The sequence below is a fragment of the Tachyglossus aculeatus genome, chromosome Y4 (genome assembly GCF_015852505.1).
Source record: "Tachyglossus aculeatus isolate mTacAcu1 chromosome Y4, mTacAcu1.pri, whole genome shotgun sequence".
In the NCBI taxonomy this organism is placed as follows: Eukaryota; Metazoa; Chordata; class Mammalia; order Monotremata; family Tachyglossidae; genus Tachyglossus; species Tachyglossus aculeatus.
The window spans coordinates 4,428,338-4,447,469 of NC_052096.1; the positions used below are offsets into that span (position 1 = coordinate 4,428,338).

At 48.5% G+C, this 19,132-nt stretch overlaps 1 protein-coding gene across 1 annotated transcript; it reads left to right on the plus strand.

The window, feature by feature from the left end:
* Positions 1 to 955: 955 nt before the first annotated feature.
* Positions 956 to 16,702, plus strand: MOGAT3 (monoacylglycerol O-acyltransferase 3). Its single transcript, XM_038768832.1, has 8 exons — positions 956 to 1,038; positions 2,209 to 2,323; positions 2,435 to 2,542; positions 4,022 to 4,092; positions 5,568 to 5,772; positions 6,705 to 6,885; positions 12,780 to 12,982; positions 16,275 to 16,702. The coding sequence occupies exons 2-8, from the start codon at positions 2,254 to 2,256 to the stop codon at positions 16,427 to 16,429; spliced, it is 993 nt and encodes a 330-aa protein (XP_038624760.1). The 5' UTR covers positions 956 to 1,038; positions 2,209 to 2,253; the 3' UTR covers positions 16,430 to 16,702.
* The last annotated feature ends 2,430 nt before the right edge of the window (positions 16,703 to 19,132 follow it).

Here is a 19,132-nt window from a genome sequence, read left to right on the forward strand (position 1 = left end):
CCCAATCTGCCATCTGGTCATCGACTGAATCCCTCTCCCAGACCGACACCTGGTCATCGACTAGACGCCCCCCGGCCCAATACCTGGTCACCGACTGGTCCCCTCCCCAATCTGCCATCTGGTCACTGACTGGATCCCTCTCCCAGACCGACACCTGGTCATCGACTAGACGCCCCCCGGCCCAATACCTGGTCGCCGACTGGTGTCCCAACACCTGGTCATCCTCTAGATGCCCCTCACACCATTGCTGTAGGGTTCTAGAGAAGTAGCGCGGCTCAGTGGAAAGAGCCCTGGCTTTGGAGTCAGAGGGCATGGGTTCAAATCCCACCCCGCCACATCAACCAATCATATTTATTGAGCGCTTACTGTGTGCAGAGCACTGGACTAAGCGCTTGGGAAGTACAAGTTGGCAACATATAGAGACGGTCCCTACCCAACAGTGGGCTCACAGTCTTGAAGTCAGTCTAGTGGTCATCCACTAGATGCCCCCCCCAGCCCAACATCTGGTCATTGACTAGCCCACCGGCCCCCACAACTCCCGTCGCGGGGCGCCGCGGACCCCATCCCCCACTTTTTTCCTCCTCCTCCCGGTCTCCCCCAGCCCAGGGAGCCGGTCCCGGGCCCCGCCTGCTAACTGGAATTGAAATAAAAAGTAGTCTGCCACGTGTCTGTGTATGGGCCGGGGGGTTGGCCTGGCGCGGAGAGACCCCGGGAGGGGGCGAGGGGAGAGGAAGATGGGACCCTCGACTCCATGTGGGCCCCCTGGCCTCGTTGTGACCCCCCGTGGGGGCAGCCGCGTGGGGGAGGAGGGGGGTCTTCATCCCTCCCAAGGCGGAGCTCCTGGAGCCCTGCTCTCCCCGCCCCAGCCCCCCTAGGGCCCCCCCGTGCGCCCCGGCCTCCCTCCCCCCTTCGTCCACACCCTTCCACACGCCGGACTTTGAAACTGCCCCGACTGGCAAAGTTCAAAGATTAAGCGGGGAAGGAGGCTGGGGGGGCTTAGGCTGGGAGCAGGGACTCCCCACCCGTGACTTGGTTCAGGTGAGCTCGCCCCCTCCCCTTCCCCCGCCCCCCCCCCCGCCCCCCATCCTCTCTCTGACCACCTTCCTCGAGATCTCCATCCTTGGGATCTGGGGGTTCATAACTTGCCCCTCAAGCCGCCCTCTCCCCCTTTTAGACTGTGAGCCCACTGTTGGGTAGGGACCGTCTCTATATGTTGCCAACTTGTCCTTCCCAAGCGCTTAGTACAGTGCTCTGCACACAGTAAGTGCTCAATACATACGATTGATTGATTGATGGATTGCTTCTCCCCCAAGAGGGGGATTTCTTCCCCAGGCCGGGCCGGAGGCTCTCCCCTTCTCCCCATAACCGGTGGTTTCTTCCCCAGGCCCGTCCTGAGACCCTCCCCCTTTCCACAACCGGTGGTTTTTCCCCCAGGCCGGTATGGACACCCTCCCCTTATTCCCCAGGCCGGTCCTGAGACCCTCCCCCTTTCCACAACCGGTGGTTTTTCCCCTAGGCCGGTATGGAGACCCTCCCCTTATTCCCCAGGCCGGTCCTGAGACCCTCCCCCTTTCCACAACCGGTGATTTCTCCCCCAGGCCTGTCCGGAGACCCTCCCCTTATTCCCCAGGCCGGTGCGGCTCCCCTTCCCCTTCCTCCCCATAACCGGTGGGCTCCCCCCCCCCCGGGCCTGTCCGGAGACCCTCCCTCTTTCCCCACAACCGGTGGTTTCTTCCCCAGGCCGGTCCGGAGACCCTCCCCTTATTCCCCAGGCCGGTCCTGAGACCCTCCCCCTTTCCACAACCGGTGATTTCTCCCCCAGGCCGGCATGGAGACCCTCCCCTTCCTTCCCCATAACCGGTGGGTTCTCCCCCAGGCCTGTCCAGAGACCCTCCCCTTATTCCCCAGGCCGGTCCTGAGACCCTCCCCCTTTCCACAACCGGTGATTTCTCCCCCAGGCCGGTATGGAGACCCTCCCCTTCCTTCCCCATAACCGGTGGGTTCTCCCCCAGGCCTGTCCGGAGACCCTCCCCTTATTCCCCAGGCCGGTGCTGCTCCCCTTCCCCTTCCTCCCCATAACCGGTGGGCTCCCCCTGGGCCTATCCGGAGACCCTCCCTCTTTCCCCACAACCGGTGTTTTTTTCCCCAGGCCGGACCGGCGACCCTCTTCCCCCTTTTTCCCCCCATAACCGGTGGTTTCTCCCCCAGGCCTGCCCGGAGACCCTCCCCTTATTCCCCCGCTTCCCAAGCATCATGATTTTGGGGAAGAAGCAGATGGAAGCCTTGTCCGTCTATCAGTTTGTGTTGACCTTTCTCTTTATGGGTGAGGCGAGCGGTGGGGAGGGGGCTGCCGAGTTCAGGGGACCCCGGGAATGGGTGGGTGGGAATCTATTATCTCGTCTATCCTGATGATCCCACGTTTTCTGTCTCCCAGGAATTGGCTTTACTCTCCTCCTTGTATACCTGCTGTTCACTTGGCTGTGGTCGGTTTCGGTCCTCTACCTCATCTGGCTCTACCTGGACTGGGACACCCCGCAGAAAGGTGCGGGCCGGGCCCCGGGGCTGCTCCTTCTCTGGTAGTGAACTCTCCCGAGCGCTCAGTACAGCGTCCCGCACGCAGTCAGCGCTCAATAAATAACCACCGAATGATCGAGCTCCTTACAAGCGGGGAACGGGGTCCGCTCATTCCGTTTTGTCCTCTCCCGACCGCCCGGGCAGGGATGATCTCTCTTGGTTGCTGAATTGTACTTTCCAAACGCTTAGTACATCATCAATCAATCGTATTGAGCGCTTACCACGTGCAGAGCACGTGCTCTGCACGTGGTAAGCGCTCAATAAATACGGCCGAATGTTCTGCACACCGTCGGCGCTCAATAAATGTCGTTGATTGATTGAGCTCGTTATGGGAGGGGAACTGTAGTGCACTCAGTTGCTGAATTGGACTTTTCAAACGCTTAGTAAGTGCGGTAAGCGCTCAATAAATACGACCGAATGTCCTGCACACCGTCGGCGCTCAATAAATGCCGTTGATTGATTGAGCTCGTTATGGGAGGGGAACTCTATTGCACTCAGTTGCTGAATTGGACTTTTCAAACGCTTAGTAAGTGCGGTAAGCGCTCAATAAATACGACTGAATGTTCTGCACACCGTCGGCGCTCAATAAATGCCGTTGATTGATTGAGCTCGTTATGGGAGGGGAACTGTATTGTACTCTCCCGAGCTCCGCACATAGTAAGCCTTTCATAAATAATAATGATGGTATTTTTGTTAAGCGCTTACAGAAGCAGCATAGCCCAGTGGAAAGAGTCCGGGTTTGGGAGCCAGAGGTCATGGGTTCTAATCCCGACTGCCACTTTCGTTCATTCATTCATTCAATCGTATTTATTGAGCGCTTACTGTGTGCAGAGCAGTGTACTAAGCGCTTGAGAAGTACAAGTCGGTAACATAGAGAGACGGTCCCCACCCAACAACGGACTCACAGTCTAGAAGGGGGAGACACAACAAAACATGGAGATAGGTGTCAAAAACGTTGTCAACTGTGTGACCTTGGGCAAGTCACTTCACTTCTCTGTGCCTCAGTTACCTCATCTGGAAAACGGGGATTAAGCCTGCCCCACATTTTGCACACTTGGCATTAAAAAATGCCATCATCACTGTTCTAAGCACTTGGGGGCGGGTGGGGGGGGGAGATACAAAGTAATCAGGTTGTCCCACTTGGGGGTTACAGTTTAATCCCCATTTTCCAGATGAGGTAACTGAGGCACACAGCTGACAACCTTGATGGATTGTAGGGGGAGGCCGGGGAGGGTGGAGAAGTGTGTATGTGGGGAGCAGGAGCTGGAGGAGGGGGAGAAAATTGGTATGTCTGTGTGTATGTATCTACGGGAAGTTGTCTCCAACTTCCCTCTCTAGATTTTAGGCCTCGAGGGCAGGAATTGAGTGTTTAGGCCCCTGGGACTGTCTTTGTGCTCAGTAAATACCTGTCGAGACCCACATTCAGAAGATGCTTCTCCCAATCCAGGTGGACGTCGCTCGGAATGGATGAAGGGTTGGAAGATTTGGGAGCACATGCGGGATTATTATCCCGTCAAGGTGAGAGGGCATCACACAACCACCACCATGCCACACAACCCATAGAGCCCTGGAATCGGATGGCTTGCACATATTTATTTGTACATATTTATTACCCTATTTATTTATTTATTTTACTTGTACAGATCTATTCTATTTATCTTATTTTGTTAGTATGTTTGGTTTTGTTCTCTGTCTCCCCCTTTTAGACTGTGAGCCCACTGTTGGGTAGGGACTGTCTCTATATGTTGCCAATTTGTACTTCCCAAGCGCTTAGTACAGTGCTCTGCACATAGTAAGCACTCAATAAATACGATTGATGAGGATGATGATGATGGCTTGAGTTTGAACTCCGGCACTTACCTGCTGTGTGACCCTGGACAAATTGCAACTCCTCAACCTCAGTTTCATCTATAAAATGAGAATTCAGTATCTGATTTCCCCCATCGACTTAGCCTGGGAGCCCCAGGTGGGCAGGGCTTATCATCATTATTATTAGCATTAATAATAATGACAGTACTAATAATTATGTGCCAAGCACTCTATTAAGCACTGGGTTAGATACAAGATAAGTGGGTTGGACACAGTCTCTGTGCCACATAAGGGTCCCAGTCTTAACCCCCATTTTAAGGTGAGGTAACTGAGGCCCAGAGAAGTGAAGCGACTTGCCCAAGGTCCCACGGCGGACGTGGCGGAGTCGGAATTAGAACCCAAGTCCTCTAACTTCCAGGCCTGAGCTGTTCCCACGAGGCCACACAGCTTCTCACTGTATCCAACCCGATTACCTTGCATTTTACCCCAGTGCTTAGTCCAATGCTTGGCACACGGTAAGCCCTGCACAAAATACCAGTTATCATCATCTCGCTTAGTACAGTGCTCTGCACACAGTAAGCGCTCAATAAATACGATTGATGATCTCCCCCGTTCCACCTCAACAGAGGGGGGGGCTCCCAACTCCTTTCTCACTTCCCCACCCCCGCCCCCATCTGCTTGTATCCTGCTGTGTGACCTTGGGCAAGTCACTTCACTTCTCTGCGCCTGTGACCTCATCTGTAAAACGGGGATGAAGACTGGGAGCCTCAAGTGGGACGGGGACTGTGTCCGACCCAATTTCCTTGTATCTATCCCAAGAATTAGTACAGGGCATGGCACACAGTAAGGGCTTAACAAATACCATTATTATCATTACTACTATTTATTGGAGAAGCAGCGTGGCTCAACGGAAAGAGCCCGGGCTTGGGAGTCAGAGGTCGTGGGTTCAAATTCCGGCTCCGCCACTTGTCAGCTGTGTGACTGTGGGCAAGTCACTTCTCTGGGCCTCAGTTCCCTCATCTGTAAAATGGGGATTAAGACTGTGAGCCCCCCGTGGGACAACCTGATCACCTTGTAACCTCTCCGGCGCTTAGAACAGTGCTTTGCACATAGTAAGCGCTTAATAAATGCCATTATTATTATTATTATTACCCCTGACTTATTCCCCCACTCCCTTCCTCTAGCTGGTGAAGACGGCCGAGCTGCCCCCCCAGGGGAAGTACATCTTTGGCTACCATCCCCACGGGATCATGGGCATCGGCTGCTTCTGCAACTTCACCATGAACCCCGTCGGTTTCTCCCGCCTCTTCCCTGGGCTCCGGGTCACCGTGGCCGTACTGGCCGGTCTCTTCAGGATCCCGATCTACCGTGACTACCTCATGAGTGCCGGTGAGCTAGGGCCTGGGGAGGAGGAATTGCCTTGGGAACAGATCAGGGATGCAGGGGAGAAGGCTCTCGAGCTAGGGCCTGGGGAGGAGGAATTGCCTTGGGAAGAGATCAGGGATGCAGAGGAGAAGGCTCTCACTCTTGGGGAAACAGAGGCTGCGGAAGGAGAAGGCTCTTGCCTGGGGGACAGAGAGGGGATGCGGCAGAGAAGCCTCTGGCTCTCTGGGAGACAGGCTGCGGAAGAGAAGGCCCTGGGAACAGAGTGGGTTGCATAGAAGCAGTGTGGCCTAATGGATGGAGCCCGGGCCCTGGAGTTAAGAGAACCTGGGTTCTAATCCTGACGCCGCCACTTGTCTGCTGGGCAACTTTGGGCAAGTCTTTTGACTTCTCGGTGCCTGTTATCAATCAATCAATTGTACTTATTGAGCGCTTACTGTGTGCAGAGCACTGGACTAAGCGCCTGGGAAGTCCAAGTTGGCAACATATAGAGACAGTCCCTACGCAACAGGGGGCTCACAGTCTAGAAGCGGCCAAGTGGCAGGGGTGGGATTGGAATCAATCAATCAATCGTGTTTATTGAGCGCTTACTGTGTGCAGAGCACTGTACTGAAGCGCTTGGGAAGTCCAAGTTGGCGACATACAGCGACAGTCCCTACCCAACAGTGGGCTCACAGTCTAGAAGGGGGAGACAGAGAACAAAACCAAACATACTAACAAAATAAATAGAATAGATAGGTACATGTAAAATAAATAACTACAGTAATAAATCTGTACAAACATATATACAGGTGCTGTGGGGAAGGGAAGGAGGTAAGATGGGGGGAATGGAGAGGGGGACGAAGGGGAGAGGAAGGAGGGGGCTCAGCCTGGGAAGGCCTCCTGGAGGAGGTGAGCTCTCAGTAGGGGGTGCCCCCGGCCTCCCCACGGTTTGTTAGGTGTGTGCCCCGTGAGCCGCGAATCCCTGGACTTCCTCCTGTCCGGCCCCGGGCGAGGCTGCGGGCAGGCCGTCGTCATCGTGGTCGGAGGAGCCAACGAGTCCCTCGACTGCAGGCCGGGCGAACACTGCCTCACTCTGCGCAAGCGCAAAGGCTTTGTGCGCCTGGCGCTGAAGCACGGGTCAGTGCGCAGGCGTCGGGGCCAGGAGCCCGCCGGGGGGCGGTGCGCGGGTGCGCACGCGCAGCTCCGTGGGGGCGGGGGTGCGCGTGCGCCGCTCCGTGGGGGGTGCGCATGCGCCTTTCAGGGGGCGGGGCTTGGTGACGAAATAGCTTCGGAAAGTGCCCGGCCGGACTAGGGACGATCCGGAAGCCGGGCTCGCTTCATTCAATCGTTCGTTCGTTCGTTCGTTCGTTCGTTCGTTCGTTCGTTCGTTCGTTCGTTCGTTCGTTCGTTCGTTCGTTCGTTCGTTCGTTCGTTCGTTCGTTCGTTCGTTCGTTCGTTCGTTCGTTCGTTCGTTCGTTCGTTCGTTCGTTCGTTCGTTCGTTCGTTCGTTCGTTCGTTCGTTCGTTCGTTCGTTCGTTCGTTCGTTCGTTCGTTCGTTCGTTCGTTCGTTCGTTCGTTCGTTCGTTCGTTCGTTCGTTCGTTCGTTCGTTCGTTCGTTCGTTCGTTCGTTCTTCATCAATCGTATTTATTGAGCACTTACTACGTGCAGAGCACTGTACTAAGCGCTTGGGAAGTACAAATTGGCAACATATAGAGACGGTCCCTACCCAACAGTGGGCTCACAGTCTAGAAGGGGGAGACAGAGAACAAAACCAAACATACGAACAAAATAAATAGAAAGATATGTACAAATAAAATAAATAAATAAATAAATAGAGTAAATAAATATGTACAAACATATATACATATAATTCATTCATTCATCCATCCATCCATCCATCCCTCTGTTTATTTATTCTACTTGTACATATCTATTCTATTTATTTTATTTTGTTAGTATGTTTGGTTTTGTTCTCTGTCTCCCCCTTTTAGACTGTGAGCCTACTGTTGGGTAGGGGCCGTCTCTATATGTTGCCAATTTGGACTTCCCAAGCGCTTAGTACAGTGCTCTGCACATGGTAAGCGCTCAATAAATACGATTGATGATGATGATGATTCATTCATTCATTCATTCATTCATATTTATTGAGCACTTACTGTGTGCAGAGCACTGGACCAAGTGCTTGGGAAAGACAAGTTGGCAACATATCCATTCATTCAATCGTATTTCTAGACCGTGAGCCCACTGTTGGGTAGGGACCATCTCTGTATGTTGCCAACTTGGACTTCCCCAGCGCTTAGTCCAGTGCTCTGCACACAGTAAGCAAATTGAGTGCTTACTGTGTGCAGAGCACTGGACTAAGCGCTGGGGAAGGACAAATTGGCAACATATCCATTCATTCAATCGTATTTCTAGACTGTGAGCCCACTGTTGGGTAGGGACCGTCTCTCTCTGTTGCCAACTTGGACTTCCCCAGCGCTTAGTACAGTGCTCTGCACACAGTAAGCAAATTGAGTGCTTACTGTGTGCAGAGCACTGGACTAAGCGCTTGGGAAGGACAAGTTGGCAACATATTCATTCATTCAATCGTATTTCTAGACTGTGAGCCCACTGTTGGGTAGGAACCGTCTCTGTATGTTGCCAACTTGTCCTTCCCAAGCGCTTAGTCCAGTGCTGTACTAAGCACTTGGGAAGGACAAGTTGGCAACATATTCATTCAATCAATCGTATTTCTAGACTGTGAGCACACTGTTGCTTAGGGACCGTCTCTATATGTTGCCAACTTGTCCTTCCCCAGCGCTTAGTCCAGTGCTCTGCACACAGTAAGCGCTCAATAAATACGATTGAATGAATGAATGAATGTTGGGTAGGGACCATCGCTATATGTTGCCAACTTGTACTTCCCAAGCGCTTAGTCCAGTGCTCTGCACACAGTAAGCGCTCAATAAATATGACTGAATGAGTGAATGAATTGAGTGCTTACTGTGTGCAGAGCACTGTACTAAGCGCTTGGGAAGGACAAGTTGGCAACATATAGAGACGGTCCCTACCCAACAGTGGGCTCACAGTCTAGAAATAGAGACGGTCCCTACCCAACAGCGGGCTCACAGTCTAGAAGGGGGAGACAGACAACAAAACAAAACATAGAAACCAAATAAAATCAATAGAATAAATATGTACAAGTAAAATAACCAGAGCAATAAATATGTAACAACATATATACAGGTTGTCCCACGTGGGGCTCACCGTCTCAATTCCCGTTATTACAGATGAGGTCACTGAGGCCCAGAATCGCATTTATTGAGCGCTTACTGTGTGCAGAGCACTGGACTAAGCACTTGGGAAGGACAAGTTGGCAACATATAGAGACGGTCCCTACCCAACAGCGGGCTCACAGTCTAGAAGTCACCTCCTCCAGGAGGCCTTCCCAGACTGAACCCCCTCCTTCCTCTCCCCCTCCCCATCCCCCCCGCCCTACCTCCTTCCCCTCCCCACAGCACCTGTATATATGTTTGTACAGATTTATTACTCTATTTTACTGGTACATATTTATTTTGTTAATTTGTTTTGTTGTCTGTCTCCCCCTTCTAGACTGTGAGCCCGCTGTTGGGTAGGGACCGTCTCTATGTGTTGCCAACTTGTACTTCCCATGCGCTTAGTACAGTGCTCTGCACACAGTAAGCGCTCAGTAAATACGATTGAACGAATGAATGAACAGAAGGGGGAGACAGACAACAAAACAAAACATGTGGACACGTGTCAAGTCATCAGAATAAATGGAAATAAAGCTAGATGCGCATCATTGACAAAATAAATAGAATAGTAAATATGTACAAGTAAAATAAAAAGTGATAAATCTGTACAAACATATATACAGGTGCTGTGGGGAGGGGAAGGAGGTAGGGTGAGGGGGGTTGGGGGGAGGAAAAAGGGCTCAGTCTGGGAAGGCTTCCTGGAGGAGGTGAGCTCTCGGTAGGGCCTTGAGGGGAGGAAGAGAGCTAGCTTGGCGGATGTGCGGAGAGAGGGCATTCCGGGCCAGGGGAAGGACGTGGGCCGGGGGTCGAGACCTGGGCTGAGACACACTAATAATAATAATAATAATAATAATAATGGTATTTATTAAGCGCTTTCTATGTACCAAGCACTGTTCTACGTGCTGGAGCACCATACATTCATTTAATCATATTAATCAATCAATCAATCAATCGTATTTATTGAGCGCTTACTGCGTGCAGAGCATTGTACTATGTGCTTGGGAAATACAGGTTGGCAACACATAGAGACAGTCCCTACCCAACACTGGGCTCACAGTCTGAAAGGGGGAGACAGAGAACAAAACCAAACATACTAACAAAATAAAATAAATAGAATAGATATGTACAAGTAAAATAAATAAATAAATAAATAAATAGAGTAATAAATATGTACAAACATATATACATATATACAGATATATATATATATACATATATATACAGGTATATAATATATATTAAGCGCTTACTGTGTGCAGAGCACTGTCTTAAGCGCTTGGAAAGTACAATTCAAGAGACAATCCCTGCCCACAACGGGCTCACAATCTGAAAGGTAATGGTGTTAAGCGCTTTCTATGTGCCAAACACTGTTCTAAGCATTGGAGCACTATTCATTCATTCTTTCAATTGTATTTATTGAGCGCTTACTGTATGCAGAGCACCGGACTAAGCGCTTGGGAAGTACAAATCGGCCACATATAGAGACAATCCCTGCCCACAACAGGCTCACAATCTAAAAGCTAATGGTGTTAAGCGCTTTCTATATGCCAAGCACTGTTCTAAAAGCTGGAGCACTATTCATTCATTCACTCATTCAATCATATTTATTGAGCACTTACTGTGTGCAGAGCACTGGACTAGGCGCTTGGGAAGTACAAATCGGCCACATATAGAGACAATCCCTGCTCACAACGGGCTCACAGTCTAAAAGCTAATGGTGTTAAGCACTTACTCTGTGCCAGGCACTATACTAGGTGCTGGGGTGGATGCAAGCTAATCAGGTGGGACACAGTCTTTGCCCACGTGGGGCTCACAATCTTAATCCCCATTTTACAGGTGAGGTAACTGAGGTCCAGAGAAGTGAAGTGACGTCACACAGCAGACAAGTGGCGGATCCGGAATTAGAGCCCCAACTTCCTTGCCTGGGCTTTATTCACTAGGCCACGCTCCTTCCCCTTTCCTTTCGGTGCCTCAAGAAATTTCCCTTCTAGCCACGGCACGTGTACATTGTGTGTGTGTGTGTGTGTGTGTGTGTGTGTGTGTGTGTGTGTGTGTGTGTGTTTATTCACCCCCCACTCCCAGCCCCACTACACTTATGTCCATATATATGATTTAGTTCTATGAATGTGTGTCTCCCCCCTAGACTATAAGCTCGTCTTGGGCAGGGAGTGTGTCTGTTCTGTTGGGCTCTCCCATGAGCTTGGTACAGTGCCCTGCAGTCAGTAAATCAATCAATCAATCAATCAATCAATCAATCAATCAATCGTATTTATTGAGCGCTTACTGTGTGCAGAGCACTATACTAAGCGCTTGGGAAGTCCAAGTTGGCAACATATAGAGACGGTCCCTACCCCACAGTGGGCTCACAGTCTAGAAGGGGGAGACAGAGAACAAAACATATTAACAAAATAAAATAAATAGAATAGATATGTACAAGTAAAATAAAAAAATAAATAGAGTAATAAATAATTTTGTTAGTAATAATAATAATAATAATTTTGTTAGTATGTTTGGTTTTGTTCTCTGTCTCCCCCTTTTAGACTGTGAGCCCACTGTTGGGTAGGGACTGTCGCTATATGTTGCCAATTTGTACTTCCCAAGCGCTTAGTACAGTGCTCTGCACATAGTAAGCGCTCAATAAACACGATCGATGATAATAAATACATACAAACATATATACATAAATACAGGTGCTGTGGGGAAGGGAAGGAGGTAAGGCGGGGGGGTGGAGAGGGGGAGGAGGGGAAGAGGAAGGTGGTGGCTCAATCTGGGAAGGCCTCCTGGAGGCCTTCGTATCGTATTTATTGAGCACTTACTGTGTGCTGTGCGGAGCACTGTACTAAGCGCTTGGGAAGTACAAGTTGGCAACATCTAGAGACGGTCCCTACCCAACAGTGGGCTCACAGTCTAGAAGGGGGAGACAGAGAACAAAACAAAACATATTAACAAAATAAGATAAATAGAATAGATATGTACAAGTAAAATAAAAAAATAAACAGAGTAATAAATACGTACAAACATATATACATAAATACAGGTGCTGTGGGGAAGGGAAGGAGGTAAGGCGGGGGGGTGGAGAGGGGGAGGAGGGGAAGAGGAAGGTGGGGGCTCAATCTGGGAAGGCCTCCTGGAGGCCTTCGTATCGTATTTATTGAGCGCTTACTGTGTGCTGTGTGGAGCACTGTACTAAGCGCTTGGGAAGTCCACGTTGGCAACATACAGAGACGGTCCCTACCCAACAGTGGGCTCACAGTCTAGAAGGGGGAGACAGAGAACAAAACCAAACATATTAACAAAATAAAATAAATAGAATAGATGTGTACAAGTAAAATAAATGGAGTAATAAATACGTACAAACATATATACATAAATACAGGTGCTGTGGGGAAGGAGGGGGCTCAGTCTGGGAAGGCCTCCTGGAGGCCTTTGTATCGTCTTTATTGAGCGCTTACTGAGTGCTGTGCGGAGCACTGCACTAAGCGCTTGGGAAGTACAAGTTGGCAACATATACGAGCGAATGAATGAATGAATGAATCAATCAATCAATCGTATTTATTGAGCGCTTACTATGTGCAGAGCACTGTACTAAGCGCTTGGGAAGTACAAATTGGCATCACATAGAGACAGTCCCTACCCAACAGTGGGCTCACAGTCTAAATGTGAATGAATGAAATTAAATATTAAATACGATCGAATGAATGAATGTGTGTTAATCTGGGGGGGGGGGGGGTGTGAAAGTAGGCTTGTCCCCCTCCCTTCTTGTGCCTCCCCCACAGGGCCTCCCTCGTCCCAGTTTACTCCTTTGGCGAGAACGAGATCTTCTCCCAGGTGGTGTTCGAGGAGGGCAGCCGTGCCCGCCGCCTGCAGCGGGCCTTCAAGACCCTCATGGGCTTCTCGCCCTGCCTCTTCTGGGGCCGCGGCCTGATCTGGCCCCACTCCTGGGGTCTCCTGCCCTTCCGCAAGCCCGTCACCACCGTCGGTGAGCATCCCATCCAGCCGGACCCTTCTCCTCCGAAGACTTTTTAATGGCCCTCCGCCTGGCGGGACGGCCTGCTTTTCTGCCTCCTGCTAACTCAACCAATCAATAGTATTTATTGAGTGCCTGCTATGTGCAGAGCACGGCACTGAGCGCTTGAGAGAGCGATAATAATAATGATTGTGGTATTGAGCACTGAGCTATGTGCAGAGCACTGCACTAAACGCTTGAGAGAGTAATAATAATTGTGGTATTGAGCACTTGCTATGTGCAGAGCATGGCACTGAGCGCTTGAGAGAGTAATAATAATAATTGTGGTGTTGAGCACTGGCTATGTGCAGAGCACGGCACTGAGCGCTTGAGAGAGCAATAATAATAATAATTGTGGTATTGAGCACTTGCTATGTGCAGAGCACTGCACTAAATGCTTGAGAGAGTAATAATAATTGTGATATTGAGCACTGGCTATGTGCAGAGCACTGCACTGAGCGCTTGAGAGAGTAATAATAATAATAATTGTGGTATTGAGCACTTGCTATGTGCAAAGCACTGCACTGAGCCCTTGAGAGAGTAATAATAATAATTGTGGTATTGAACACTTGCTATGTGCAGAGTACTGCAGTGAGTGCTTGAGAGAGTAATAATAATAATAATTGTGGTATTGAGCACTTGCTACGTGCAGAGCACGGCACTGAGCGCTTGAGAGAGCAATAATAATAATAATTGTGGTATTGAGCACTGGCTATGTGCAGAGCACTGCACTAAGTGCTTGAGAGAGTAATAATAATTGTGGTATTGAGCACTGGCTATGTGCAGAGCACTGCACTGAGTGCTTGAGAGAGTAATAATAATAATTGTGGTGTTGAGCACTGGTTATGTGCAGAGCACGGCACTAAACGCTTGCGAGAGTAATAATAATTGTGGTATTGAGCACTTGCTATGTGCAGAGCACGGCACTGAGCGCTTGAGAGAGTAATAATAATAATAATTGTGGTATTGAGCACTTGCTATGTGCAGAGCACTGCACTAAGCGCTTGAGAGAGTAATAATAATTGTGGTATTGAGCACTGGCTATGTGCAGAGCACTGCACTGGGTGCTTGAGAGAGTAATAATAATAATTGTGGTGTTGAGCACTTGCTATGTGCAGAGCACTGCACTAAGTGCTTGAGAGAGTAATAATAATTGTGGTATTGAGCACTTGCTATGTGCAGAGCACTGCACTAAGCGCTTGAGAGAGCAATAATAATAATAATTGTGGTATTGAGCACTTGCTATGTGCAGAGCACTGCACTAAGTGCTTGAGAGAGTAATAATAATTGTGGTATTGAGCACTGGCTATGTGCAGAGCACGGCACTAAGCGCTTGAGAGAGTAATAATAATAATAATTGTGGTATTGAGCACTTGCTATGTGCAGAGCACGGCACTGAGCGCTTGAGAGAGCAATAATAATAATAATTGTGGTATTGAGCACTGGCTATGTGCAGAGCACTGCACTAAGTGCTTGAGAGAGTAATAATAATTGTGGTATTGAGCACTTGCTATGTGCAGAGCACGGCACTAAGCGCTTGAGAGAGCAATAATAGTAATAATTGTGGTATTGATCACTTGCTATGTGCAGAGCACTGCACTAAGCCCTTGAGAGAGTAATAACAATAATAATTGTGGTATTGAGCACTTGCTATGTGCAGAGCACTGCACTAAGTGCTTGGGAGAGTAATAATAATAATTGTTATTATGGAGCACTTACTGTGTGCAGAGCACTGTACTTAGTGCTTGGGGGAATAATAATAATAATAATAATAATAATTTACTGAGCACTTACTGTGAGTAGAGCACTTTACCAAAAGCATGGGAGAGTAGTAATAATAATTGTTATTATTGAGCACTTACTGTGTGCGGAGCACTCTACTTAGTGCTTGGGGGAATAATAATAATAATAATTGTATTTACTGAGCACTTACTTTGAGCAGAGCACTTTACCAAGAGCATGGGAGAGTAATAATAATAATTGTTATTATTGAGCACTTAACTGTGTGCAGAGCACTGTACTTAGTGCTTGGGGGAATAATAATAATAATAATAATTGTATTTACTGAGCACTTACTGTGAGCAGAGCACTTTACCAAGAGCATGGGAGAGTAATAACAGTAATTGTTATTATTGAGCACTTACTGTGTGCAGAGCACTGTACTTAGTGCTTGGGGAAATAATAATAATAATAATAATTGTATTTACTGAGAACTTACTGTGAGCAGAGCACTTTACCAAGAGCTTGGGGGAGTAATAATAATAATAATAACTGTGGTATTTGTTAAGCGCTGACTCTGGACCAGGCACTGTCTAAGCCCTGCGGTAGTAAGAACATTGCTGCTTTGGTTATTATTACTCTTAATTACTCTAATATTGTTACTCTATAATATTATATATTATTATTATTACTCTATTTTACTTGTACATATTCTATTTATTTTATTTTGTTAGTATGTTTTGTTCTCTGTCTCCCCCTTCTAGACTGTGAGCCCACTGTTGGGTAGGGACCATCTCTATATGCTGCCAACTTGGACTTCCCAAGCGCTTATTCCAGTGCTCTGCACACAGTAAGCGCTCAATAAGTATGATTGAATGAATGAATGAATATGTTTGTACATATTTATTACTCTATTTTACTTGTACATATTCTATTTATTTTATTTTGTTAGTATGTTTTGTTTTGTTCTCTGTCTCCCCCTTCTAGACTGTGAGCCCACTGTTGGGTAGGGACCATCTCTATATGCTGCCAACTTGGACTTCCCAAGCGCTTAGTCCAGTGCTCTGCACACAGTAAGCGCTCAATAAACACGATTGAATGAATGGAATGAATGAATGAATGAATTCAAGATAATCGGGTTGGACACAGTCCCTGTTCCACATGGGGCTTTCAATCTTCAACCCCATTTTGCAGAGGAGGGAACTGCGGCCCAGAGGAGTGAAGTGACTTGCTCAAGGGCACACAGCAGACAAGTGGCGGAGCCGGCATTCGAACCCAGGTTCTTCTGAGTCCCAGCCCCATGCTCCATCCTGTAGGCCACGCTGCTTCTTAGGACCGAATCGGAAGATACGTTCCCTGCCCTTATGTTGCCAATTTGTACTTCCCAAGCGCTTAGTCCAGTGCTCTGCACATCGTAAGCGCTCAATAAATACGATTGAGGATGATGATGCCCCAGTGAGCTTACGGTCCAAAGGGGGTGACGTGACTGACATTAATCTCTCTCTTTCTGTCTCTCTCTCCCCGTCCTCCCCCCAACCCCCGGCAGTGGGTCGCCCGATCCCGGTTCCCCACAACCCTAACCCGACCCTGGAGGAGGTTAACCACTACCACCAGCTCTACATGGAAGCCATAGAGGAGATGTTCGAAGAGCACAAGGCCAGCTGTGGAGTCCCGCCCAACAAGCACCTTGTCTTCTACTAAGGATGTGTATATGGGGGTGTCCTTCTCCCCCTTCCCACTCAAACACCGTTACCTTGAGGACCGCAGCAGCCCAGACCCCACTTTCACCTCCCTCCCACCCCATTTTCCTCAGTCCCTCGTGGAATTCAGGGAGCAAAAGCCCTGTGGGCTTCTAAGACTACGAGAGGCATTTTCTGGGGCCCCCCGAGGGTATGGAACTGTGGGAACCGAGGGAAGACTTGGCTTTTGCTCGTGCAATAAAGTTGTCTCCCCTCTCATGGACAATAATAATAATAATAATGACATTTGTTAAGTGCTTACTACTTGCAAAGCACTGTTCTAAGCACTGGGGGGGAATACAAGGTGATCAAGTTGTCCCACGGGGGGCTCACAGTCTTCACCCCCATTTTACAGATGAGGGAACTGAGGCCCAGAGAAGTGAGGTGACTTGCCCTGGGTCACCCAGCAGACATGTGGCAGAGCTGGGATTCGAACCCATGACCTCTGACTCCAAAGCCCGGGCTCTTTCCATTGAGCCACGCTGCTTCTCACTTAGGCCGTGGATATACAGTGTAGGATATACCCACTGTTGGGTAGGGACTGTCTCTATATGTTGCCAATTTGTGCTTCCCAAGCGCTTAGTACAGTGCTCTGCACATAGTAAGTGCTCAATAAATACGATTGATTGATATACACTGGGGGGTGTGTGGGGTGTGTGTGTGTGTGTGTGTGCGCACGCACAACAGACAATAGAATTTGTCTATTGTAGTGTCCTTTCCCAAGGCGCTCTGTACAGTGCTCTGCACATAGTAAGCGCTCAATAAATACAATTGAATGAATCTCTAATGGGTAAACGACTAACTAGTACCAATTTCCCAGTCATTCCTTTCCCTGAATGACAAGAGGAAACCTGCATTCCCTGCTGCAAAATGGTGGAAAAAAACCAGCCAGACCCATTTCCTTTAGTAAATTTCACATCCCCCCCGCAAGAGACGCAACAGACAATAGAATTTGTCTATTGTAGTGTCCTTTCCCAAGGCGCTCTGTACAGTGCTCTGTACATAGTAAGCACTCAATAAATACAATTGAATGAATCTCTAATGGGTAAACGACTAACTAGTACCAATTTCCCAGTCATTTCTTTCCCTGAATGACAAGAGGAAACTTGCATTCCCTGCTGCAAAATGGTGGAAAAAGACCAGCCAGAACCATTTCCTTTAGTAAATTTCACATCCCCCCTGCAAGAGACGCAACAGACAATAGAATTTGTCTATTGTAGTGTCCTTTCCCAAGGCGCTCTGTACAGTGCTCTGTACATAGTAAGCACTCAATAAATACAATTGAATGAATCTCTAATGGGTAAACGACTAACTAGTACCAATTTCCCAGTCATTTCTTTCCCTGAATGACAAGAGGAAACTTGCATTCCCTGCTGCAAAATGGTGGAAAAAAACCAGCCAGAACCATTTCCTTTAGTAAATTTCACATCCCCCCCGCCGCAAGAGACAAACAAAACAGTTGGGACCCCCGGCCATCGGCATGTTTGCATTGGCTCTGAGAGGGGTGTATGACCATCTCATTCTCCGGGAATATTTGGGTTAGCTTGCCATAATAGTGAAGGCACTCAGTAAGTACGAATGAATGAATGCTACATTGCAAAGCATCTGCCTGTATTGGTTTATACTGGTCCTTGCCTCCAAGCCCCGATGCCAGGACCGCCCACCTAATAATAATAATCAATCAATCAATCAATCATATTTATTGAGCACTTACTGTGTGCAGAGCACTGTACTAAGCGCTTGGGAAGTACAAGTTGGCAACATATAGAGACAGTCCCTACCCAACAGTGGGCTCACTGTTATTATTATTATATTATTAATAACATTATGTATATTAATAATAATAATAATGGCATTTATTAAGCGCTTACTATGTGCAAAGCACTGTTCTAAGCGCTGGGGAGGTTACAAGGTGATCAGGTTGTCCCACATGGGGCTCACAGTCTTAATCCCCATTTTACAGATGAGGTAACTGAGGCACAGAGAAGTTAAGTGACTTGTCCAAAGTCACACAGCTGACAAGTGGCAGAACGGGATTTCAACCCATGACCTCTGACTCCAAAGCCCGTGCTCTTTCCACTGAGCCACGCTTACTATGTGCCAAAAGCACTGTGCTAATCATTAAGCTAGTACAGTGCCTGGGACAAAGTAGGGGCTTAACAAATATAATAATAAGGATGATAATGATAACAATAACGATGATTATCATTAATCATCTGATCATTTTATCATTGATCATCTGATCATTTTAGACTGTGAGCCCACTGTTGGGTAGGGACTGTCTCTATTTGTTGCCAACTTGTACTTCCCAAGCGCTTAGTACAGTGCTTTGCACACAGTAAGTGCTCAATAAATACGATTGATGGATTGATTGATTAATATTATTAGGTGGGCGGTCCTGGCATCGGGGCTTGGAGGCAAGGACCAGTATAAACCAATACAGGCAGACGCTTTGAAATGTAGCATTCATTCATTCGTACTTACTGAGTGCCTTCTGTGTGTAGACCACCGTACTAAGCGCTTGGGAGAGGACAATACAATAATAAACAGACATATTCCCTGCCACAGTGAGCCCGGGGGAGGCTGCCACTGTCGGACCCCAGTATAAACCAATAGGACCATTTTGGGATGAGGCTGGGGGGATTGGATGGCTGTCACAGGTGTC